Raw genomic sequence first — 26,396 nt, 5'->3', positions numbered from 1 at the left:
CTTTTCTGTAGGAATGATGACTTTCTGACAACTTTTGAATTTTTCTTTCTATGTTACCATTACTCTATCAATTGTAGTTGTGTTTCTCATGATTTAGAAAACCACAAGATTGTAAATTTTTTAAGGGAGATCTCTAAAAGTGACACTATACAAAGGTTTTTTCCAGTAGTTCTAGTGTAAATTACTGTAGTAATTTACAAAGTAAAAAAGTACTTTGGGAGAAGAACTGCAAACTTGATCAGTGATCTTTTGTTAGACATAGCTGGCACTCACTACAGGGCACCATTTTTACTTCTTAGTCAGAGCTTCCTAGGAAGAATTAGCAAGAACTGCTGCCAGAGTAACCTTGCAAAGCCTCCCATGCTGCTCCCATGCATGCTGAATCTTGCTTTTATGTATGTTAGCAGGAAGTACCACATTTACACACCTCTGTTGTCTGAAAAACTGCACCACCTGAGCACGGAAAATTGGTGGCAGAAGATACCCAGAACCTTAGTAGGACAGGAGCCTTCCAGTTATTTGTTATTCAGAAGGAAGTGCGTGTAGTATCCTCCCCTTAAAAAAAGCAGCTCTATCTAGGACAAGGTAGTGCCTAAGGTTAGACTGTTTCTTGAGGAGGAAGCACTCCTTATCATAATTTGTGCTACCTTAGGAACTTCAGATGTTTCTTCCACTCTTGGTCTCTTTATGCTATTGTACAGCAGGTGGGTGAAAATGAAGTATGTGGCAAGTGTGTCCTAGAACACCCAGAGGATTGACAGACACAACGATGGGAACACCAGCTCTTAAAAGACTGCTGTAGTTAAAAGGCTACCATAAATGTATCAACAGGGGATTGTGTAGGAGTTAGAGGGATGCAGAGACTTTATTTCTATAAAGACTTCCAATGGAACCACTGCCAAATGTTTCCCATTTTGATGTTCATTGTTTGAAAAGAAAGTTAATGAAAGTTCTGGAAAGAGTTCAGAAGAGAGCTGTGAGAAATTGTTTTAAGGCTTAGAATAAGAAATCAATCTATTTAAATCTTAGCCAAAATGTAACTTGACCCTACTCTCTATACTAAAAATACACAGTGAAAGTATTTTGGATAATAGATAAAAGGGATCTAATGAAATAGGTTACAGTAAGATCCATTGAATTGAAGCTAAAGCTCATCAAATTCAGTCTAGGATTAAGCCACTGCATATGAACAAAGAGCACTAACTTTTGGAACAACTACTTGTAGTCCAGTAGAGATATTCTATCACATGAAATCTTTAAAGCCAAATTTATGCATGTTTTTCAAAGATATTCCCAAGCTTAAAACAGAAGTTCCATAATGCATGGTGCAGAAACTGCTGAGCAAGGTTCTTTGATCTGTGCTATGCAGGAGGTCGGTCTGGATGATCGTAGTATTTCCTTCTGTCTTTAATCTATTGAAGTGCATTATGACAAGCTTAACATGTATTTACAAGTTTCCATCTAATTAACAGAATGTAGGAGAGTGCATTTATAGAAAAACAATCAAATATTTTTAGATACTACTGTACCTTTAATTTATTAGCTTTTGTTAAAAGCATGTAACAATCTAGAGGATATAAAGAATAATTTACAAAAATATAAATCTTGGTTATTTTATTTTAGTATTTCAACATATTACTATACCGTATGTGTTACTCAGAGAATATGTTTAACAACCTGAAATTATCCAGCAAACCAAAAATGTGGGATATTACATGTCTTTTGTAGAACAACTTATATATTAAGGAAGGGTAACCAAAAATGACTATATTAACATACTGTTTATATGAAAACTTATGCAGTGAACTATACTTGAATCCTGAAGAAAATATACATTTTAAGCCCTTTATTACAGCATTTCTCAGTATAAATATGCATATTAAGAGTATGAGTATTTTAGGCAAAAACTTTTGATTTGTGTACAAAAGTGATATTCTAAAATAAGCCTGCCTTTGCAAGTTCACTTCCCATCTTCTCAGTTAACTGAAGAGATAAAATAGTCAGAAAATAACATATAAAAACATATTTTAGTCCTTTGATTATGGAAAACTTTACACTTAAATTTCTTTCTAAACACCAGGTATCTTGGCTAGGTGGGTTAGGAAGGTATCTGAAGTACGGAATTCCTGGAGGATGAATATGAGAGACAAATGATAGTACAGCCCATCCTTCGAGGCAAGCACGTGCGTTGTTTTAGTCTTTCCGTGTGCTTTCTGTAGAGGAATTGGAGGCTTGCATTGCTTCCTCAACACAAGTGGATTCATTTCTCCTTTACAACTTCCCAGAGCAGTCAGGCAGGATTTGTAGGCCTTGTTAAAGGTGTGTTTGTACGAACTTATCGGCAGGCACAAGTTTCAACTGACATATTGGGATATACCTTTAAAACAACATTTTTGTTCTCATCTAAGAACAGGACACTGAGTGAGCTCATTTTGTCAGGAACACAGCAGGGTTCTGGGATGCCAGGAATGATTCCTACTGCTTTCACAATGCTCTGAATTGTAGCATGATTTGATGGCCGGACAATCTAGAACAGAGAAGGAAATAGTTACAACTTCATTTATGAATTGTCACTTTCCTAGGTGGACTTGGTTTAAGCAATCAGTTTCCTATGTGAACTTGGAAAATCACAACAATTATGCAGTTGTTTGTTTCTCAATAAAGCAAATACTTCATTGTTTGAGTTACAGGGCCATGTAGCTCAGCCAGTCCTTCACACTTCCAGCTTTCCTGAGCTGGATATATCCAACAGATATTTGGTGTTCCTTAGGCTACGTTCATAAATACCAGAGGAGGGCACTGGTGGCACAGCCAGCAGCCAGAGGTCTGAAGAAAAATGTCCCTGAATGTACCTGCTACATGCTGGAGGCAGACATGCAGAAGAAGAAGCCTAAACTGGGGCATAGTTCTCAGTTGCTAGATGCTATATTTTGTTTTCTTAACCTCTTGTCTGACTTAGAAAATTTGCTACAGTAAATATTTCCAAAATAACTATCCCTATGTTCCAATAGAATTTTTTCTCATGTATGCTAACCTGAAATTAGTTACTTTTTCCTGGAATGATCACTCTCTTTTCAAAGAGCAGAGTACTCCAGAAGCAGTGTACACAGGAGAGAGTATAGAATAGTCAAGGACCCTGACAGAGCCTTTCTGATCATAACTGCATGGCAAATAGTTAATATCTGTGGTCTTTGTGTCCCTTGCCTTCATCACCAGGCTTTTTAAAAATTTTTTTTTCCTATGGGCTAGCCTCAAACTGGGAGAAGGAAAAAAAGGCTGGGAAGCTGGGAAAAGTAAGAAGTGAGTATTCACAGCAGCTTTACATCTATAACCTGTTTGGGGTTATAGCCACAAAAACCATGGTTTTCCATTTCAACATGAAAAATTATGCAGTCCATGGATAGAACAAAGGAGGTGTTTTTAGGATAATTCAGTTTTGAAACGTTTGCATTAAGTGTAACATATCAGCAAATCATATTCAACCTTAACTGCCATTAAGGCTTTCAGATCTTCCTTAATGAAGCCATTATAAGGAGTAACTATGAAATCTGTCCTTGACCCTTCAAGACAGTGTCCCTACGACCAAGTCCCAACAAGTGACACAATCCTGCACAGTGCCTTTCTGTAATTAGCATGTTAGCATAATTAGCAGCAGCTTGCCCTCTCTTGCTCTCCTTCATCTTTAGATTTCAAAGCTGTCCACAGGCAAGCAGCAGTGAGGTGGTCTCAGCTGCTGTGTGAAGTAGAAATCAGTTTCTACCCATGTTGGTCATATCAGCATATGTGGACTGCAAGAGAGAAACAGGAGATTTGAGTGTTTAAGCAACTGCAGAATACAGAAATTCAAAGAATCAGAGCTTCTAGAATCAAGTTCTTAATTTAGCCATTATTAAAAACCTCCTGAACTGTTCCTAGCACCTGTGTTATGTTATTTAAAACAGCCACAGATCACAATGTGCTACTGCAACAGCATTTATTGCCCCCATTATAGCCACTACTGCCCTCATGGCCAGTTACAGACTTACAGGATTCCTGGCTATGAACCTGCAGAAGATCCTACAAGGATCTTCTCCCACTGTGCAGCCTCTAATATCTGCAAGGAACAAAGACATGTGAACACAGTCTATCTAGACTGAGCAGCTGTTTCCCAAGACAACAACATTAATTATGTTTCTAATGCCTGAATGTGGATATGCTATGCAGAAAAGTGCTTAGAAAGGAAAATGCTTATGATAGAGCAGTACTCTGTATGGAATCTGGCTGCCTGAGCCCTAAATCCACAGCAGAGCCAGACAGCACACCCATCCCATGTCCAGCCAGGCTCTGAATTTTTCCAGCCCTTCTGGAAACCTGGCATCAGTGCTCAGTGATCATGGGCTAGGCTTCACATTTAACTTTGTCCCAATGTGCTAAAGTAGAAAGCTTGAAATAATTAGTTGAATGCCCAGTAATAATGGCACTGAGGAAGTGCTAATGTTTTAAATGCTGGCTGCTAAGTTATATACAACACACCAGGTTCTATGACATGCAGGACTGAAATTTATTTGGTGAATGCAGCACTGCAGCCAGCCATACGTATAACCTCGTGTTTCTCCTCACAGTTCAGGGAATAGTAAGTGAACTTACTATGAGAAGATTTGTACCTAAGCTGTTGAGTGTCTATCTAAATCAAGACTTGCAATTATTAAAGTGGATGTGCAGAATGATGTACTGATACTAAAGAAAAAAAAATAAACCTACAATGTGATGATACATGCCAGGTATGTAATTCTATCTCCACAGTTCTAAAAGGGTACTTTGGAAATAAGGTGTCTGTCGTCCATCATCGGTTGACTGTGCAGACCAAGTCTTTATGAATAGCTTTAATCTGGCCTTTGATACTCTCCTGACTTACAGCATATGTGAAAGAACAAATGTCTTCCTTAGTAATATAAAGCAATTCTCATGCTCTGAACTGAATCTTCATCCATGCTGGCATCCTCTCTCTCTTCCTTTTGAAACAGTCATCCAAAAAAGCTACAGCTTTCAATCTGCTTCTTTTTATCTTCTGTGAAAAATACAAAGCTAACAAGTAGTAGACCTCTTTCAAAGCAAACCAAATCAATAAATGTGAATGATTTAGTTTCTCTGGTGTTTGTGTTTGTTTTTTTTTGGGAGGGGGTGGATGTTCTGGGGGTTTTTTTCAGTTGGGATTTCTTTTTCTTTATTTTGGTTTTTGGGCATCAAGATAATAGTGAAAGGGAATCCTTATTATATATCAAGTAAATGCTTATGTTTCTAGATAAGATATTAAGTAAGTGAGCAATATAACCTTATTTAACTATTCAAGCTAGAAATGGATCCTCTCTCTTTTGGCCCTACCAGCTTTTGTGTAATGCTGTTTTGCTCACAAGAAGCCAGACGTGCTAAATGCATCTTTTTTTCTTTTTTGAAGGGTGGAGTTGTTGTTTGGTTGGGGATTTTTTATTTCTTGGGTTTATGCTGTTGTGTGTGAATTGCGCATTAGATTGTGAGTCTATGGCAAAGGACCCATATTCCCAGACTGTCTTTTGTTTTGGGTAAGTGGTGATTTTGTTGCATGATCAATTTGTGTTACAACAACAAAGTGAAGTTGAATGTGAGTCCGTGCAAGCTTTAATTTTTGCCAGACCATGTATCAATTTATGTACACCTGGCTCAGCATTGGCCAGCTATACAAGAACATGTGGTCTGATTTGTACATCCTACCATGAAATCTGGATTTCCACTGTTCCTGGACTTAAAACTAGCAAACATATCTACTCTTCCTGGAATTATACTACTTGTTTCAACACAAACATACATCAATCTCCCTGGATGTAAAGTAGGGCAGATTCCTGTCTCAGAGCCTTGAAATTCTGTGCTGCACAGCACTATTCTTTGTTTATGTGCCAAATGACCACATACAAAAATGTCAGTTGAACAAATAATCAGGCCATTTGTAGGCAGAATTGCAAAATAATTACAGTTTCTAAATATGCAGGTTATTAAGTGCTTCAGATCCTCCCCTCTGCCTTTACTTGAAAGCCTTATAAAATCCTAAAAGTTCTTGTCCAACATAGGACTACCAGCCCTTCTACTTCTTGCCATAGAGCAGAGTGGCAGTGAGACAAATGTTTACCTCTCCACTGGCAAATTTCACACTGCTTCTATAGGAGGAATTCAGTATGCTTATTTTAGAGTGCTAGAGCCAATTTTGTGGCACTTCTAGAGACATAAGGTAAATCAACATTTTTGTTCCAGAAGGATTATCTAACATTTTTAGAATTTAGATACACAAATATCATCTTAAACAGTATTATTGTTTTCAAAAGTGACAAGCAGTTTCCTGAAGTTAAAAATACTTCAGTGTAACTACTCTTTATTTTTCTTCTGAAGTGTTACAAGTGGAATCCAGAAATATGCTGATAGAGTAGCTTGTTTTAATATTAGCATATAATACTTCATACTCCTGTCACTACAATAAACTATTTGGATGATTTAGTGTGTATAACCATATTTTCATAAGCTACAAAAATCTTTATGCTATGGTTTCAAGATATAAGATGAGAAATTATAAGATAAACCTGAGATTTTTTTTCCTATTCTTCAGATTGCATTTGAAGAAAAGTGCCAATCTTTCTGCACTCTGATGACTAAGTTGATGGAAACAACATTGTTTAAATTCTTTTGGTCAAGGCAACAAAACACAACAAAAAAAGGTAAAAATCAAATGGAAATTCTAATTAAAGAAGTAGTTGGATAAGCAGAACAGTAGGCCTAAGCTGACAAGCTGACAAGAATAAAAAGGCATATTACCTTGGGCATTGGAAATTCACATGCACCTGCACAGTAGTAAGCATCAAATGATTTGGGAGATATGATCCATTCATTCCAGCCAATATCAGCAAAGTCAACTTTCATGTATCTTCTTGAACAAATCCTTGGCTCATTCCATTGTTTTCGCCTTGCTTTCTTCATCGTTTTCTCATCAAAATTTAGCACCTGAGACTTTTTAAGTGTTTCTGTATTTTCTTGCCCTTTTCTCCTTCGATCTTTGCGTGAGGCTTTTGGTTTCAAGGATCTGTAGGCATTCTCCCATATGTCATGTTTGTTGTATTTATTGTTGTTATAATCTACTTCTGGCAACTCATTGTTCTGAATAGAGCTGGCAAGGTACGTATCCCTCCTAACTCGAGTGTCAGTAGAAGCATTAGGGGACAGATTTGGGTCCCCATCATTGGGAGGGAATGGGTCATAACGCTGCAGGGTGCCTGCCACACTGTTAGGTTCAGAGATTGCAAGATCATTGGCATAAACTAGTATATAAGGTAAATGGCTGGCAACTTGTTCGGGGAAGCTCTGGTGCTTCTCCCCAGAATCAAGCTCAGCACAGAGAATGAGCTCTCCAACTCGTTTTGATTCTTTTACAATGTGTGAAATGTCCTTTGCATGCCAAGCCCCTCTCCTTTGAAGAAGCACGGTGATGTTCCCTTTCACTAGCCCATAGGCAGAATTCTGGTGAATGCTTTGGAACACCAGGTTGAGCCGTAGGACTGGAGGCAGGTGAAGGAGGCGGCAGGACGAGTTCTTGGAACGTTTACAAAACACCTCCCGATGCCGAGGGCGTTTGTCAGCATAGAAGTGAAAAGTGGCAGCAAGGATCATTTCTGAATCCTGCATGGATGTCAGATTGAAGCAGTACAAGGGCTTCTGGGCCAAGAATTCTGCAAGAGAGCAAGGAAAACATGGATGTATATATGAGACCAAAAATGGTAGTCAAATCTTATTCCCATTTAAGTGAATTAACAAATTTTAGTTTTCACTTACATCAAATCATTTAGTGTAGTGAGCTTGCCACTTCAGCTTAAAACTATGGTGCATAAGAGGAGGAAAAAAAACTTAACTATTTAATAGCAATATTACAATAGCATTGAGAATGTCCAACATACTGGGCATCTTTCGTACACACAAGGGATAAAATTCCTTCCAGAGATTTTTAGTTCCAGACTGCCTTTCATTCTAAGCAGACAGGAAAAGCAATCCTTGATTGATTTCATTCATAACAAAGGCTCAGAGAAATACTTTGCTGGAATCAGTACTAGCAGAAACCAGGTTTACAGTTAATATTCAAGATTGTCTAATCTAAAGCTGACTGCAGATTCCTGAAGGATATCTGGGTGCCAACTCTGTGGGCAACAGCTCATCATCTGTAAGTAGTGCACATGAGACATTTCATAAGGGGCCTGGCAGTAAGCAGTGTTACACTTTTTGGGGGTCATTACTCCTCTGAGCAATCCTCCTTTCCAGTACACATCGTGTAGGAGCTTTGTTTAAAACACTCTAAAACACACTTGGTTTCTAAGGCTTGTGTTTAGATCTGCACAAAGTTAGTGACAAATGCTATTGAACAGGAGCTGACTCTTAAAATTCAAACTCCATTTGAAACAGCTTCCTTTTAGCTAGCTGAACAGTTTGTGCTCAGCCTACATCTTTACTCTCATTTAGAGGAAGACAAGCAATTTTACACTGATAACTGCTTACACCATGTTTATTTAAACAGCAGAAACCTCTCTTAGTGTGTTAAAATATAATTCCATCCCAACATAAAAAGATGATGCCTTAATAGCCTATCATTGTGAAAAGTTGCCTTTGTTTTTTTACTAGCTCAACAGTATATAGGAAGGTGGTAGCAGAACCAAGAAGTGATTCCTGTTCTCCCAAGCTCACACCACTACTTAGTGGTGCATCAAAGGATTACAGTCTGTAAATTTGCATCTTTAATTAACCCAAGTGGACCAACCCTTTGGCAGCCCTGTTTGACATACCTGAAAATTCTCTGGCAGAAGGAAGTAAAAAACCACCCCAAACCAAACAAAACCCAACAAATGCAACAGGCAGACTTCCCAGAAACATTTAGGTTTGTTTTTCAGTGCACTATGGATGATGAGCCACAGAAATTTTGGCAACAACAGAAAGGCAGTACTGTTAACTGCCACCTGTTGGAACGTTTTTTCTTTAAAACAGTTTCATTTGAAAGAAGGAAATGAGTAGTGTTACACCTTACTAAATTGCTGGTTGCTATCTCCCAGTTAGTGCTGGATAGAGCCATGAGTTGGACTAAAAGAACAGTAGATTAGGATGATCATTAATCCCAAACCCACAGAGGCAGTTTTGGAGTACAAATGTTCAAGTTCAAATGTTCAAATGCAATTTCCATCTACACCATCTGTATTTTGTTCCTGATACAGTGAAGTGGAACAGCTTGCACTCATGTGATAAGAGCCTATTTGTTTCTGTCAGTTCAGGCAGGGCAGGACTCCTATTAGTAAGCTTTTAGGCAACACTAGTTATATGTATAGGTGCTCATACTATGAAAAAACTTAAGGGTTTAGATTTTATTCAAGTCTTTCAAGCACAGAAATTTCACAAGGCTAATATATGATTTCTCAGGCCAAGGAAGAGAGTAATTATAATACTTCCTTTAGAACACTAGGCTTTATTTTTGCATGTTCATTTCAGAAGGCATATGCTTCTAAGAAGACGTCTATCCACTGGTTCTCTCTACCCGAGCTGTGTACAGTTGAATTTTTAAATATTTCTTTTAGTAGTAAAATGCTCCAGGCACCATCAGTTCTGTAGTTACTGCTGTGAAGCACAAGCATTTTTGGGATAAAGACTTTTCAAACACCAGTGTCTCAGGGTTTCAGAAGGTAACTTTGGACCTCTCTGCCTTGCTTGCACGATCAGACAAATGAGCGAAATAATATTGATTTGTATTTGGTCAGCACAGTCTACCTGTGGGTAGAAAATGCTGATATTTTAGTTTTTTAAAACAGATTTACAACTTAGACTACTTTGATGCAAGTAGTGTGTGCATCAGATCATTTGAAAAATTAAGAAAAATAATATAGTGCAATTCTTGCCTTGTCCCCAGATCCCTCTTGTAGTCCAGGGCCTTATTTGGGTGACAGCCAGTATTAGATGCTCAGTTCACAGAAAAATGAAAGTGTTAACAGGAGGTCATGGAAAACCATCCACAGTGGAAGCTCCTTCCTAACCCCTCTTATAGCAACTAATAATGATCTAGAGCATGACAATTAATTTTTCTCCTAAGTGTCTGCAATTGCTTTACACAATGACTCCTAGATTTTTAGACATTTTCATTAGCCACTTACTCTTCCCTGGAGTTTCCCCCTCCTTGAATATTATTGCTTTTTGGTATTACAGTTGACATAGGATAGAAATTAAGTTAAGGTGAACAAGAGAATATGAATTATTGTGCAATATTATAGTAAGCATTCCCTAAACCACTGTATACTGCATTGTACTCTATACATGAGACTTAAATGGAGAAGAAATAGATTAATGCAAAATTTGCTTTTGTGAGTTTTAATCCATCTGATTTGTCTAAATAGAATAATGAATGTTTCTGACAAGGTAGTAACAACTAGATTCTGGAAACTCATGCAGTTCTTATTTTAAGAACTAAGATCTTAGTTACAGTCTGTAAGTGTTAACCAAAGAAGGAAGATGTTTTCCAGAAAAGAGTTTGCGTTTCCTTGGCAAAGGGTAACAAATGCATGGACTATCAACTAGGCAAACCTCCTTTTTATTATTTGACGTGATATTGGGATAATGAAAGTCTAGTAATGAAAGTGTAGGAAGGAGAAACAATACATATGTTTCTCCACCCTCATAATCAAGCCAAGTAAAACGGGGGAGAGGGACGTCAGGTATCTGTCTTCTCAGGTTTAGGGAGTGCAGGAATTTAAGATGCCGAGCAATTTTAGGCGGTCCTGTAGGCGGCACTCTTCCTAGCAGGAACTTCTGAGGCTGCCAGAGGAGCCGGGGAGAGAGGACCAGTGCCTGGAGCACTCGCTACTAGGCTTATGCTCCAAGTATTTCTGAACAGATCTTTTGGCCCAGTGCGATGTGCGCTGGGAACGGCGCTTCTTTTGCCGCTGGTTTGCATCCACAGCAACGGAGACTTTCCCAGGGAAGGTGCTCTCCGGGAAAGGAAGGGAGCCAGGGAAGGTGGGAAGCCTCGCAAAGCGAGGGGTGACACCCTGTCCGTGTAGGTAGCAAGGGATCCCCAGCATTCACCCAGAACGACACCGCCCGCAGTCAGTGACAACCTCGACGCAACCCCGTCACTTTAAAGCGAAAGAGGAGCGAGGGGGCTCCAGCGGTGTCCCCCGCGCCCGGCCCGTCTTACCCGGCCTGGCTTTGAAGCTGCGGACCGTGTTGCCGTCGCCGGGCCGGCTCCCTTCCCGGTTGTACTTCTCGTAGAGCTTAAGCATGTGGACAGCTACCATGTCCTGAGCGATGCTGCCCAGCCCAGGGGGCGGCGAAGAGCCGCGCCGGGGGTCGCGGCCGGGGGTGGACGAGGCCGGGCCGGCCGGCGGCTGGACGGGGCAGGCGGGCGGGCTGCCGGCGCCCTCCCCCTCAGGCGAGCGGCAGCCCCCATGGCCCAGGGCCCACAGCAGGAGGCAGCAGGTCAGGCGGGCGGCCATCGGGGGATGCTGCGGGCGGCTGGCCGGGCGCGGAGCGGCGGCGGCTGGGTCTCTGCCTGCGTCTGGGTCTCCCGGTTGGCCCTGCCGCACCGGGGCGAGGGGGCGGCGGGGCCAGGGAGGAGGAGGGAGGGTGGGGGCGGCCCCCCCACGCCGCTGATGCCGCCTCCGCCGGGCCAATCCCCGGGCCCGGGGGCGAGGAGCTGCGGGCCGGGGGCGGCGGAGCGGGGGCAGCTCCAGTGCTCCGGGTGCGGGGGGCTGCGGGAGGGGACGCTGCGTTTCTCCGACGTGGGGCTTCCCCGCTCCTTAAAGCGTAGCGGGAAAAGGATCTAAATTAATTAGCGCCCAGCTGCTGATGAGAGACACATGTCACCGCCGCCGCTGCGGCATGGAGCGCTGCGGCAGGACGGCACCTTGGCTGCCTGCGCCAGCCGGGAGGCGGGGGGGCTTGAGAATAATTTCTGAAAGATAGAAGCAACAGATAGCAAGCAGGGCGGGCAGGCGGTGAGGGCACGGAAGGGTGAGTGGGTGGCAGAGGCAGCATGACACGGGAAGGGTGTGATATACGTGCCGAAAGTGGAAGAGTCTTTGCTGTTTCCCCTTTGCTGGCAGAACTGACAGTGCTGTCTTGTGAAGGCAACGCTGTGAATAGTGGTTATTTCAAGGACCCCTGAGAAAAGAGAAGTGCCCGTGGGTCCGTCCTCTGGAAGAGCCAGTGTGAGCTAGCCGGGAGTGCGGCAAGGGTCACTGATAATTCCAAGCAGATACTTAAATGGTCGGGGTTAAAGGGGCTGTGCATGGGTAAACTTTTGTCATTGGACTGTTTCTATGTGTGGTTTGAAGGAGGAGAATACTGGTGTGAATTTCTGAAGGATTTACATGGCTTAGGTCGGAGGGGGTTGATTTAAAAGTGAATGGTGCGTGTTGCATTTATTCTTCATGTGACACAGGTAGTTCTGAATCGTAGTCATCCAGCGGGTATAAATGCTGGTGTAATGAATAGCAGCAACCTATAAGGCAACCTCTAAGAAGAGGGGTATATTTTAAGGGAATTTAAAATTTCTGCCGTCGTTTTAAAAGCTTTATCTCTAGTAGCCAAGACAGTTACTTTTTTTGGAGATTATACAAAGCAATAATTGAAAAATTGTTGGAAAAAGCTACTGTTGCTGTGCATAACACAACTCTTTTGTGCTTTTCTCTCTTAACCTTGGAGTGTCAAGTCTGAGCAGATACCATTGAAAGCCTCTGAACCACAAGTTTGTAGTTTTTGGATCATAGCAAAGAAAGGTTTGATTCATTTTTAAAATTAGCACCAGGCCTCATTGCTCTGTGCCCTTTGAATGTGTGAAACAAACAATTTGCAAATACAAATTTGCCCAAATGTACATTGCTAAAGTATCAAACCTCCTATTAATTAATCTTTGCTTATAAGTAAGCCAAACTACCCTTTGATGCTTTTTTTTTTTTCTCCATGGTAGCATGCTCATGACCTCCACTGGGGGTGTGAGCGAACCTTTTGTTGTTTGTGGTTTTTTGTCTGTACTGTTTCTATACAATCAAGGTCCTGTGAAAAGGAGGAAGAGGCAGCAGGAGGTAGAAACAAGCTGGGCTATTTTGGACCAATGTCCCATTAAAATGTTCTCCCTCTCCTTAACTCACTCCAAACTTCTATTCAGGCATACACTTTGTATCAGTCTTTAACCTGCACTAAAACCTGTAGGACACTGATACTTTGACATTGTTGGGAAAGAATTGAAGAATCAACCAGGGATGGCTAATATTTCTTGCCTTATTTTATTGCAGAACAGCAGGAATTCAAAGTCTTTAAAGCTCTGGTACTTTGACTCTTTTATGCAGCTGAGATGATGAAATAAAAATGTGTTTGGTAAAGGAATTCAAATTAGCACTGGGTCACATAATTCCCCTGTTCTGAATATGGCCAATCAATGGCATCTCTAAGGCATCTAGAGGCAAGAGCTATGCAATTTCTGCTCATGCAGAATAATATTCCTAGCGTGGAAATTTCTGCTAATTAAAGCTCTTGCCAAGTAGAGTCTTTTTTCTTTTTTCTTTTTCCTTTTTTCTTTTCTTCTTCCCTTCTTAAATAGCTTAAGTCAAAGCTTTGCAAGCCAGGACTTGGAGAAAGTCTCCTTATAGTTAGAACAATGCATTCAAGATTTTAAACTGCAAATCTAGGTTTCCTGCTAAAATAATTGTGATATAAATAGTGTTACATACCCTTAATAACAGCTTATATGTGAAAAAGAAACCAAATAATGTTTTCTTATGGAATTAGTGATATCTTCACAAAGGAACTATTGTGACCTGTGGTGGTATTTTGTTGTAGGAAATACAGAGGAAATATACAAAAGGGGATAGAGAGCACCCAGAGTAGTATCTATTCTTCTTGTCCTATGGTAAAATAAATTATTAACTCCCTTTAGGATTATATCTATGTATATTAAAATAATTTTGCCTGACTCTTTTATTTTTAAAATAAAATTATTATTTTTAATAATAAAGTCAGTAGCAGGGATAATAAAGCTTAAAACTCCAGGGAAGTTAATGAAACATAAATTATTATTGAATTTGGGCTTCAGTCCAAATTTCCAGCTACTACTTATTGTAGGGCAGCTCATTCATTTTTCACTCAGAAAAATACCTCGCTATGTGTAATGCTACACAATTAGCTAAGACCATTCCTTAACTATATAACTTATTAATTAGAAGTTAGCTGTGTGAAATGCAGTGGTCTGCAGGTTCTCATAGAATTTGGTGGCAGAACTCTACAAAGCCTTTTCACATTCCTTCCAAAATCACCTAGTGTGGCAAGGATGTTATATGGTCCGTGATGTATGGTCAGTAAAATGGGCTTTTGCATTTTGTTCAGTTTTCCTAAACAATAGTGAAATTATTTTAATACCCCAGAAAGAACAAAGTGGTGCTTAGGTATTAGAGGAAGCAGAATGCTCAGAGTTGATCCAGAGTTCTGGAAGGCTTTTAATGCTGAGAGAAGAGTTTGGTATATCAGGCAGGGAAAGCTTTGCCTATTGTTGGCAGGGAAAGATTTTCCTCTTAAGAAGCACCTCTAACTCTCTCAGTCCATCCCATCAGCTCAAGAACAACCGCTCACCTTGGATTTCCATTCTGGATCCACAATCTCACATATTCTAGTCTGTCACAAGAATAAACTTTCCCCCTGACAGTCTCTCCATCCTTCATCCTTAGTGACAAAAGTTTATTTTGTCTATCTTGCTAAGAAGCAAAAATTACCTCTATTCTCATCCCACCACACTGTAATGATCATCATTACAGAAACTAAGGAATTAGGATGCACAGATGAAGTGTAATTTGTCCCACCCTACGGCAGATGTCCAAAATTGCTCTTATGCTCTGTGGTCTAGTGGTGTCTGTGGCTGTTCTTTGGCTACAAGAAATCTCTATCAACTGGCTAGATGTGCAGAGGAGGATTTCACTCCCTGAGGGTGATTGTGTGAAGTAGAGAGCACCTTCCCATTCCAGTTCCACTGGCCATGGTAGCACTGTTCAGCCTCAGGATTAGCGTTTTGCAAGTCTGGGGATAGTTTCAGTTTCTCTTTACACAATTGGCTTGTACCAAGCATTGGTGCATTAATAATTACTTATCCCCATCAGTAATGGAAGTGTTGTATCTGTTGCTTTTCTGGTTTTATTTCACTGACAGTCCAGGATTTTTTCTTCCATATTGGAAGACTTTCAGAACATGTATTTTTGACAGGTCTCAGGAGCCAAAGACACATGTTTCTATCTTGAGGTCCACCATTTATGCTTGTAATGAGGATAGTATGGACAATTATCAGACAAGCATTTCCCATTCTGTTGCTATGCAGAAGCCACCAGCCTCTGTGGGAGGATTTTCTCCATGCATAGGTTACCAACTGCAAAGGTATCAGCTGGTATTTGCAGAAGTAGTAATTCTGTGATTTTACCATGTACTGACCATGTTTTGATTTGTTGTTTTTTGGGGTTTGTTTTGTTTTGTTTTGGTTTTGTTACAGCAGGCACTTTCAATTTTTCAATGGCCCATGCACCACCATGTAGAGTCATTTAGAAGAAGAATAGGAAGAAATTTTTTTCCTATTAAGGGAAGAAACTTTTCCAGTGGAAATTCTAGTGGTAGCTCATGTCTGTTGAAAAACTGGTTCATCCATGTCGGTTATTCTGCCTTTGAGCTCATCTGAACTGTAGTAGCTCTTGTTACTGTTTGAGATCTCTCCTTACTGTGAGAGGATGCATCACAAGTGCCTGGCCATTGTCCTGCCTGGGATACCTTTCTTCCATGGGAGAGGGAAGCTATAGATCATGCAGGAGAATGAGAGCAGAAGGTAATCAGTCCATTCAGATTGTGGCTGAAGCAGAAGTTGACAACTTCAGGGAGGAAAAGGGGTGGTGGTTGTGGTGTTTAAATCCATTTTCGTGTTCAAAACAAATTTAAAGGAAATTATTCAAGCAGCTCTAGGCACTAGTCTTTAAGTTCCAGCCTGCCACCTCTAAGGCTTTGAATTTACAGTCCTTTTAGGCAGTTTGTTTCCTAGGCAGCAAAGACTCACTGAGGTCAGTGTTCAATACACGTTCAGAGTTCTGCCTGATGCACTCTGGCAGGACCCATATCTGATGAGCCACTCTAAACACTCGTGCTTGTCAAGAGGAAAGTGGGAACGGGCTATGCAATGGACAGACCTGGTGAGGCTGCAGCGTACCCTTGTACCCCCTGCGCCAGTGCACGGCCAGCTGCGATCTGCATCTTCAGACTCCCGTTTGCAAGTGGAATTTGAAGGCCCTGGAGAGAGGGTGGGGGAAAGGCAGCAGCAGCTGGGAACCATCGGTGACCGCAGCTGGTTTTGCAAAGATCTCCTTGCAGATGGAGCTGGGATGTTTCCGGGGTTTTCTGGCTCCGAGTAAGGCTGCAGCCGAGAGGAGGGTGCGCAGCGCCATGGCACGGCGGGTCCGCGCACGGGGCTCGGGCTGAGCTCCCGGGGCGCTGTCACGGGCACGGTGACCAGCAGGGGACAGGCGTGTCCCGAAGGCAGTGCCAGCCCTGGGGACAGCAGCCCCATGCTCCGGGGGCGCGTTCCCAGCCAGCAGCTCTGCAGGGAGGCTTCCCTGTCTCCAGCTCGGACGGTCGCTACCTTCTCAGCCTTAGGATACCCTTGGCTGAGCTGCTGCCAGCATGCGCTAGTGGGAGAACCTGAGGTTAAAGGTAGCGTTTTGTATTTGATAACTAGCATAGGCAGGCTGAAAGGTGTTTTTTTAATTTTTCACCCATATTTGTGGGTCAATGAGAGCTATTTTCTCTCTCTACCTTGTTTCTGAATCCATGAAGCCTCTTCTCTTGTTTCTCTTGTAAGTAGTTACCTTCCTCTTCCAGTGACTCCACAACACGGAAGAATTTATTTCTCCAGATATATCCCTTTTTTCATATTTCTTGATCTACCTGTCTCTCATTTCTTATACTCAGCATTTTTGAGGGGAGAGACCAACCTTGCACCTTTTTCTGAGAAAATCCCATTCTGTCCTGCAGCCTCCAGAAGAAATGTGGATGAGTGGTTGAGTGCAGAACACTACTTCTTGAAGGTTGCACCATTAGCTGTCTCATTTGAAAGAGTTATTTAGGTTATCATCACATATTATATTCGGTATGCTTAAAAAACCCGACAGCCAACACAGAAGTATGCCAGAGCTTAAAGTGGGGTTTTTAATCTGATTTCCATAGACAGAATTGCTGATGGTAAACAGAATTCACACATTGTGTGAAACTGACTCCACAGATCACTGCTGTGTAGTCTGGGTCCATGTGGATATTTTGTTTGTTGTAAAAGAATACTAAGGAGATGTTTTCTGTTATACGAAGTTGTGGACCAAAATTTAATGTCACTATATGAACTTTGGAGTTGCATCCAAGATGAGTTTGGCCCTGTCAGTTGTTGAATTCTTGCTATGATTGATCTCAGCTTGCTTAGAAAGGGAGCATGCCAGACTAGCAACCACAGTAATCATCAGCTGAAACTCCACCAAAATTCTTATTTCCTGTAAATTGAAAAATGAAGCTTTGAAATAAGATGCTTTGTTCATCAGTCCCACACTAATTTTTCATTAACATTATATAACTCTTAAACTATTAGGAAGATGACAATTAAAACAGTTTGAAGTATCTGAGTGGAGAAAAATGGGAATATCATTCTAAGTACGTTATTGTACTAGTTCTTGGCATTTTGTGGAATCTAATCTATGATAGTCTCAGTTGTAAATTTCACTGCCCCTCACTCCCATTAATTGTAGATGTACATAGATATAAATAAAATAAGGCCTATTCTTGACAGATTTCCTATATGAATCTAAAACCATCTATCATTGAATCATAGGATATTTTGGGTTGAACACACATTTAAGATCCTATCCTATCCTATCTTATACTTTTGGCAAGTATAAGAACACTTGCCAAACTTCTTCCTCCCAAACTCTATGCAGAAGGACTTTTTTCCACAGAAAGAAAAAATACCAAAAATTCCATAAGACTCACTTGGAATTGAGTTATAGCAAATTAATGAAAAAAGCTTGTAGATGAATATTGGAGCAGAAGAATCATGATGCTAACACTACATTTTTTTTCAATACAGTCATTTCTTTATTAATATTTTAAAATATTTTACAGACAAATGGAAGACATATATGTACTCTGTTGCTCAGTATACCATTGTATGGCATTCTGATGCTAAGGTGATACAGCACAACCTGCATAGGTTAGAAGATATGTTCTAGACCTTTAGTATGAGCATCTTAGTGTCTCCCAGAGCCTCCCTAGAGAAACAGGCATTACCTAATAAAGTATCAAGATGGGCAAAGACAGGCTTCTGGCTTCACCAAGGTCTAACCTCTGTGGTTCTGCTCGGTGAGACAGATGTAAAGCAGTAAAGCAATGTATTCTGAAATTGGAAAGGGCTGCAGCAGGCAGTAAAAGTTTGTAGTCAAACAAAGCTCTAAGCTTCTACTTTGTGTTTTTGGTGGGTCAGGCTCCTTCCATAGGAGCTGAAAGCAGCCATGGTGCCACAATGTCCCAGAGCTGGGAGTCAGAAACCCAGTAAAGTGGCTCAGCAGGGTTGCTCTGGAGCAGAGGCAGCTTCCAGCAGCCCTATCTTTAGTGAGGAGTGTCAAGTTTTTATGAGCATTGTTACATTTTTATAGTTTAATGGGTTTTACTATTAAAGTATAACAAAGCACATTAAAAATTTGCCATGGCTCATTTCCACAATCAGTAGCAATTCCTTGCTATGTGCAGCATGGGCCCCTAGGAAATACTGAATAACAAAGACTATCTTAATACATCTTTCTTATCTGCTTTAATCATCTCGGCCTCTTTCTAGTTAAACACTGTCTTGATTTCAGACATGTTTTATTCAGCTTCAAAGCTCTTAGCACAGTGGCTGGACTGGAATTGACACCTATGGGTTGACTTCTCCAGGAAAAGAAGATGGTAGTTTGTATAAATACTGCAGATGAGAGATCACTAAAAAATGTGTCTTGAATGACACTGTCTTAGAAATAATCGAGCAGCAGATTAAAGAGTAGGGTGAAGAGTTTCAGTAAAGAAGCAGTAAAGAAAAGAATACAGTGAGAAAAGCAACTATGGTTAGTTGCTGACACTGAAAGTTTGACAGAATGGAGAATGGTATATTTGTTTTAAAAAGCAGCCAGCATATTCAGGTATAAGAAAAAGTACAAAGGAAGTTTAGTGTGGTAGCAGAATTCACTCTGTGTGCAGGCCATGAGATCTAGAAATCACTAAATCACCAACTATTGTTAGATTGAGGTGGGCAGTGCTCCCAGGGATGGGAGTGTTGCAGAGATCATGGTCGGACACTGCACTATCCACAGCTGACAGGGCCTTAACTATGAAACTAGACTGGAGAGCAAGTACTTCAAGGACAGTGGGAAATACAGTGAGGAATATGGAAAGCAGTTCCTTAGGGTATATGAGGGGCAGCACTGACTTTTTCATGTTTGTAAGATAGAGTGTTCTGTAAGGATGTTTGTTTGAATCTCTTTCTGCATGAAAAAGCTCCTAAGTATGGTAATTCAGTTAAAATCTCATGTGGGAATTTTAAATGCCTTTTATTTCTATTAAACTGAAATCTGTAAGGCAACAAATTTAGTGGAGCATCTATGTACTTGTATTGTTTTTTAAATGGTATTTAGATAACTTAAGATGCAGATGTTTCTGTACCTAATGCCATTTTCAGAAGGAGGTGGTATCCATATTAGGAATTTCAGAAAGCTTATTAGGCACTAATCAAAATTGTTTCATGCCTAAATATGATATAATTGGGTTCCTTGTGAGCTTTAATATCAAAGAGCTTTGGAAAAGGAATGTATTTTATTATTAATTATTGCCTTCACTTAATTTGCTCATATGTTTTATAAGTTCTTGAAAGCCACTTCAGGGTTATGGCAACATCACCCAGACCTGGAATAAATCCTCTGATGATGATGCATTCAGAAGGGATGCATTTACCACAAGGCATTCCAATGCTTGTCCGTGGTCCCTTGTCCCCAAAGATGTTTTGTTACTATATTCATCTTCCTGCTAACAGTCTGCATTTAATATCACTCACACTCATGATTCAGAGAACACAAGTTCATCATGGGGTTTTTTATCATTGCCAATGAAACTCCACTCATTCTTTTCTCCTTAGTCCCAGAGAAGAAATAAGGATTCCAGGGAACTATTCTGAAGGGAGATGATAAGTTCAGTGGTTCTGCTTCATTACCCAGTGTTGCAGGAGCTCTTACAGCAGAAAAGATTTATAATAAATATCACTGAAAATACATTGAGATGACTGTTAAATAATCCCTGCTTTATTGCAGTGAAAAGTGGTTCAACAGTACAATGAGTATAGAAAATCCTTCTAGTGACGGGGCATGTGGCCTTTTTAAGGTTCTAGAATGGTAGTTGACCTTTCATGAGAAGGCATGTAATCACAAGTGACAATGATGCCAGCTGGAAGATTTTAAAAGCTTCCACTCCTAGGAAGAAAGGAGAATGAACAGTTATGCAGCAGGTTTCTCAAAGGAAGGTGTCCCACCCTGATGGGAAGGAAGAGAAAGAAGCCTATGCTTTTATTTCAGAGCAAAGAGGAATAGAAGCTGGGATAAGGGGAAGTAGGAAGAAGTGAGGTAGAGAATGCCATGGGATTGAATGCTGAAAGGGATGATACAATGTGATATTGGTGCAATGCAGGGAGAGAAGCTGCTTAGAATGAATATAATAATTTCACTTGTCTGTAAGGGTGGAGAAAGTGTTTATTCTATGATGTCAGAAGTAAAGCAGAAGAAGTGTTATGGTACTGATTTTACAGACCTATTGAAACTGGTCACCTTAGTTGAGAGTAAATAGCTTGGAAGCTCGTCTGCTCACAGTGTCATTTTTGTTGAGCCTCCACCTCTCCTTCAAAAGATTTCAAAGTGCCATTAAAATACCTGAATTGTTTGAGTGAAGAGATCTGAAGTTCTGTTGAGATCTAGTTCTCCAAATCTCTTTCCAACTTTTATACTATATATTCTCTCCAACTTTTTCACCATGTATTGTTTTCAACTTTTCCATCAGAATCTGCATGGAGGCTTCAGTTAGATCTGGGTAAAGTTTTGTGCTGAGCTGAATTAATCGATTGCTTCTGCTTATTTTCAGCATGAAAAGTTATCTTTTCCTTTCCTATAACTGGTGTAGAATTTCCCATGCCATATAATTTACTCTTATGCCAATTAAATTGGTGCAGTTTACTTCATATGCTTAACAACAAAGGACTAATGTGAGTGAGCATTCATTCCTCTTATTGTTATTGTATGCGCATGTCAAGGAATTCTTTTAGTTAGACTGATTTCTGTGGAATCTGGATGTGACTGTTGGTGACCCCCACAGATGAAAGCTACAGTTAACTGGAAAGATGAGGCATCCGGCTTTTACATGTCCAGCATTATGTGAAATGGATTCACAGATAACTAAGTTCAATGACTGAAACTGGATGCTGTGAATATCCCTAAGGATGGGAAATTACAGCTTCCTAAATTTAATTAGTGTAGTGCTAGTGACCATTCCACCTCACTATTGAGTGGCTGCATGGCAGCACTGAAGGTGAAATTGAAGCTGAGCACGATGGAACTGTCATGCTGACAATGTCAGCACCATCAATGTGTCAGGCATTGTCACCTTCCCATGACCTGTAATGCATAATGGTGGATGTGTGTTACATCCATCAGCTGCCTGCAGTCCACTGCCCCATGGCAGGCAGCTTGCACATCCATGGATCTTGCAGCTTGTGCATCCCTTAACACACCAATTCTCAACTGCTGTGTTAGCACACAGTAACACAGAATTACTCAGGGTATTTCATTCACTTGTAAAGCAAAACAGTGAATTGTTTTCATTGACTATTTCCACCCCTCAGATGGGAAGTACTTTTTGTGCTGTCTGCATATGTACAAAGTGATTTTCTGTATCAAAAACTGATTCAGTACAGAAAATACTTTTGTACACATATACAAACATACTTTCATACCTGTAACATGTATTTTGCCTAGCTCTGTTTGTTAAAAAAAAAGTTCTCTGTATGTCTTTCTTTTCATATTCACTTTAAAATGAAATGGAAAAAGCTGCCTTTGCAAGGAATTTTTATTGGCAAAGCATATCATTTATTTTGGCTCCATAAATCAACGTGCAGTCATGTTGCAAAATATGGGTAGCCCATTTAGAAATATTCCATCAGGAGGTATAGAGGTGCAGTATATTATACCTGCTGTTTCAAATAAATAGCATTCTCAATTCCTGTTCATCTGTATATAATATATTTTATTGCAATGTGGTGCTTTCCATCAAGTTAGTTAATTTTGTTTCTGCAGTTCAAGATGTAATTGATCACTACAGTACTTGCCCCTGGGACAAAGTATCTTTTAATCCAGTGTGTTGTTTCAACTTTTTACCATTCTTCTGAAAATATTCTATATGAAATATTGTACCCTGTGCAATAAGTTTTATAGATTTTTCTAAACTATTTTTTCTATCTTCAGCGTGTAGTCTTTAATATATACTACACATGTCCTTCTGTTCTCTACCTACACTTTGCTCTGTAAAAAGATGCATTTCAATGTAATTTGCATGAAGTTTGTGGATGATTTCAGTTAGCTTAGATCACAAGGCACATTGCTTAATTTTGTGTTTAGTATCTTGTTGTTTTCATAGAGATACTCAAATAGGAAGTAATGCAAAGCTGGATTTTTAATTTCAAGATGTAATTAATTTTATTTATAAAATTTTTCTTTTTGACTTTTAAACTATTGTAAATATTTTCTTCATTTGCAAGTTTATACTGGAAACTCAGTATGTGGCATTAGGGGGTATGCCTGTAAAACACCAGGTGATATGCTGGGAAGATCTGAATGAGAGCAATTTATGTGGTTAGTGTTCTGTGGCCTTAAATCTTTAGCTCTATCCATCTAAAATAGGTTTTCTAAGAAGGTCCATTGAAATTTTAAACAGGCATGAAAAATATAGAACAATGATGGGTTTTGTTACTTTTGAATTCCTATTTGGCCAACTGGTTGAAGTAAAATAATTGGAAAAAATATACAGATATATGTTAAAATTTCCCTGCACAATGTATTTGAATTTAGAGATAATCTAAATTTGTATTGCTGTACCAAACTGAAGACAAGGGCTTTCTCTTTATAGAGAAAATTAAAAATATTTTAATATTAAGATCATGAATTACTTCAGAAATATGAGTTACCTAATCTTTCTAATGCACTTATGCATCACTATTACAGCCAACAGAAAATTTTGGAAATTCCAGAAAAATTGTTTAGATATTAAAATTTAGACTTCAGTAAGGCATAATCCATGTGTTTTTTTGTTTGCCTTTTGTTAGGATTTTTATGAGTTGAGCAATTGAAAAGAATATTCATAAATCAAGAAGCTAGTTGAAAATAGTTACATTATGTGCAATCAGCTTAGAATTTTAAATGGATAACATTTATGATTGGGATGATCAGTCCCATTTCTGATTCCTGAAATCTGTGATTTTAAGCAACTGGGACATAATTACTGCGGCATGAATTGCAATAACAGATCTTCAGTAAAAAAAAAATATATTGTTAATAGTAATAAAAACAACATTATATTATATTCTGAACAATTATATTTCCAGTGTACTTTCAAGGCTAAGGAAAAATGCCTATGCAGTAGAAAAACTTGTATGCTTTAATAGTAGTATATGAGCAGCAAGAGTTTCTAAAAAATGTTCCAGAGAAAACATAAGTGATTTCCCTTTTGAAAAACCCTAGCAGAATAGCCTGAATGTTTCTTTAAATGTTACTGGTGCAGCTTAGCCAGTAACACTTTCTCCATTGAACCATGTACTTAGCACTGGAACTTTCTTGCCAGTGTAATTTTAGTGTCTGGCTATAAATTGTCTTGTGCTTTAATGCATTGCATACATCCACATTTCTTCTCTGAGACTGATGAGTGGAAGAATCTGGAAAAGACTTGTTGTTATCAGGTGACTACAAGTGAGTACTCAGAGCACTAAGCTCTAGGTCTGGTGTACTCAAACCAACGATGATTTGTTACTGAAACAGTACTGAGCTCTCAAACTAGCCCATAGAAGTGTATTCATCAAAGAAATATCACAGTGCTCACCCAATATTTTAAGACTCTTTAGGACTGTTTTAATTTATTCTCAACAAATATTGGATTGAGCTATGTGCTTGCAGTCCTTGACGGCATTGGAGGTCATCACTCAGCTGAGTGCCTGCAATGAGCTGGGGACTGTATTTGTGTGTTCTTACTGTGGCCTTTGATTTTGCTTTAGTAGGCAAGAGTCATGAGCTACTCTGCTCTTACCTGTTGTGGTTTCCTGTCTTTTCATCATGTTTGCAAGGCGAAACTGTAGTAGTCTCTTCAGGATGTTTTCCTGACTGTTCTGGCTGTGGTTGGAGAACTGAGGATTCTTTTGTTTTGTTTTCTTTGTCCATTCTCATCACGTGGTTCACAGTGTGCATCCATAATCCTACTTGTTGATTGATGTCACCATTTACTAGCAGCACATATATTATATAATTTTCTTTATTCAAGGAAATATGTTGCCAGCAAGAATTAAGGAATTTAAGGTTTGGAAAATAATACTTAATTTTTTAACAAAATATTTCAGGAATATATCCTGATGTTATATGTCCTCTATTACTACATAAAAAATCATTATTGTTTGAATATACCATCATATAGCTTTTTACATACTTCTTTGAGTCATTATTCTTTTTCTGAGCTTCTAAAAAAACAGAAATTACGTCTGTGTTACAGGTGCTACAGAAATCTTAAACTGTTTATAATATTAATGGTAGAAATCTACTTTTATGCTTATGTTCTTAACAGTCATGTGTTGTTTTCACAATCAAACATTGCATGTTGTAAGCATGTTTTGGACATTAACAATGAAGGTATAATTTATATGCATTGGAAATTGTTTAAATATTTGGGGGAAAAGAGAGGAATAGATATTGTGGGCATGTAAGTGAAGAATGCCAAATGCAGAAGGAACTTGCATTTACAGTTCTGGTGTTGACACTGACATTTCTCTTTGGAAAGAGAAGAGATGTAAAGCTAGTGAAAACTGGAAATGGCTGGAGAATGAGTATGAAATCAGAATAAAGAATTAGTCAAGGTGCCCGAGAGACTGCAAAGGGAAGTCTGGAAGGATAAGGTGCTGGGTCAAGGATTCAGAGTACCTTCATTTTGTAATCATTTGCCTCAATTTTTTTTTTTAATTTTTTATTTTGGCAATAAATAAGGTGGTTATTGCAACAGATTTTGGATAATTTGTATACATTTGCTATGCAGTCTTCCTAGAGCAGGTCCACTTTGAGCATTGAATTAGAAAACTATAGATATGATTTTTTGATTATCTCAGCAGATACTTTTATACAGGATAGAATTCAGGGTGAGCAGGCAAACTGAATTATAGTATTTTCACATATCTTCTGTTTGACTTGCTACTTTAATAATACTTTTGAAATTATTTTTCTGCATGTACTAAGGACACATATCCATTCACATTGTGAACTTCAGGTATACACGACTGTACAAATGGGCACATTGAAGGAAGGATATGCACAGAGGCCCAGATGTACTCAAAGCCAGGAGGGCATAGGGCTATGCATGCACATCAACATCAGAAGCAAATTCAAATACTCAAAATGGGAGCCACGTGACCATGAACAATATCGCATGAATACTCACATAGATACCTACACACCACGGTTCCCTTCACAGCTGTATAAAGTGACAGAAAGGCCTGGAGCTCTGCAAACAGCATTAAAAGACATCCACACAGCCATGACTGTCTCAGGCTGGAAAAAAGAGAATACTGAAAAATACTGTCTGGGAGAACAAAACAGGAGAGTCAATGCATCAAATGTCTGGAACTAAAATAATGCCAGAGAGTATACCCCAGCCAAAATCACTGCCAGCAGCTAAGTTAGTCACACAGCAAGAGCAGTCATCCACACATACATATGCTGCAAGAAAAATATCCACCACCTGCCAGCTGGCTACTAACAACCATGACGTGTGTGTGTGTGTGGCCAGTGTGTTGGCACCAGTGTTGGAAGAGGAAGAGGAGTGGAAAGAAAGGAAACAGCAATAGGAAATCAGAAACAACAGAGGTAAAATGGAATCAGTGCTCCCAGTCAAAACATTTGTTTAATAGAAACAGAAGTCTGGAATGTGTGCAATTTATGTTTTACACAGTGAAAGGTCTTGGTCATGTGTGAAACTTCAACCTTCTTGAGTAGCAGGAGGTCCTG

The 26,396-nt window shown here is 39.6% G+C and overlaps 2 protein-coding genes across 2 annotated transcripts in view; one reads left to right on the top strand and one right to left on the bottom strand.

Annotated features, from left to right (window-relative positions):
• Window positions 1-1,508: 1,508 nt before the first annotated feature.
• On the bottom strand, window positions 1,509-11,949 carry GDF10 (growth differentiation factor 10). Its single transcript, XM_054637407.2, has 3 exons — window positions 11,216-11,949; window positions 6,817-7,724; window positions 1,509-2,527 (listed from the first exon to the last, which is right to left on the bottom strand). The coding sequence occupies exons 1-3, from the start codon at window positions 11,511-11,513 to the stop codon at window positions 2,336-2,338; spliced, it is 1,398 nt and encodes a 465-aa protein (XP_054493382.1). The 5' UTR covers window positions 11,514-11,949; the 3' UTR covers window positions 1,509-2,335.
• The window catches only part of MAPK8 (mitogen-activated protein kinase 8), a 228,444-nt gene continuing 213,416 nt past the window's right edge, over window positions 11,369-26,396 (top strand). The window contains exon 1 of the mRNA XM_077183106.1: window positions 11,369-11,496. The gene's annotated coding sequence lies outside the window, so the exon portion shown is untranslated. The remainder of the gene's footprint in view (window positions 11,497-26,396) is intronic.

This window comes from Agelaius phoeniceus, chromosome 9, assembly GCF_051311805.1.
Source record: "Agelaius phoeniceus isolate bAgePho1 chromosome 9, bAgePho1.hap1, whole genome shotgun sequence".
NCBI classification, from domain to species: domain Eukaryota; kingdom Metazoa; phylum Chordata; class Aves; order Passeriformes; family Icteridae; genus Agelaius; species Agelaius phoeniceus.
The sequence above is the reverse complement of the archived record's forward strand: the minus strand, read 5'-3'. Positions and strand labels throughout refer to the sequence as shown.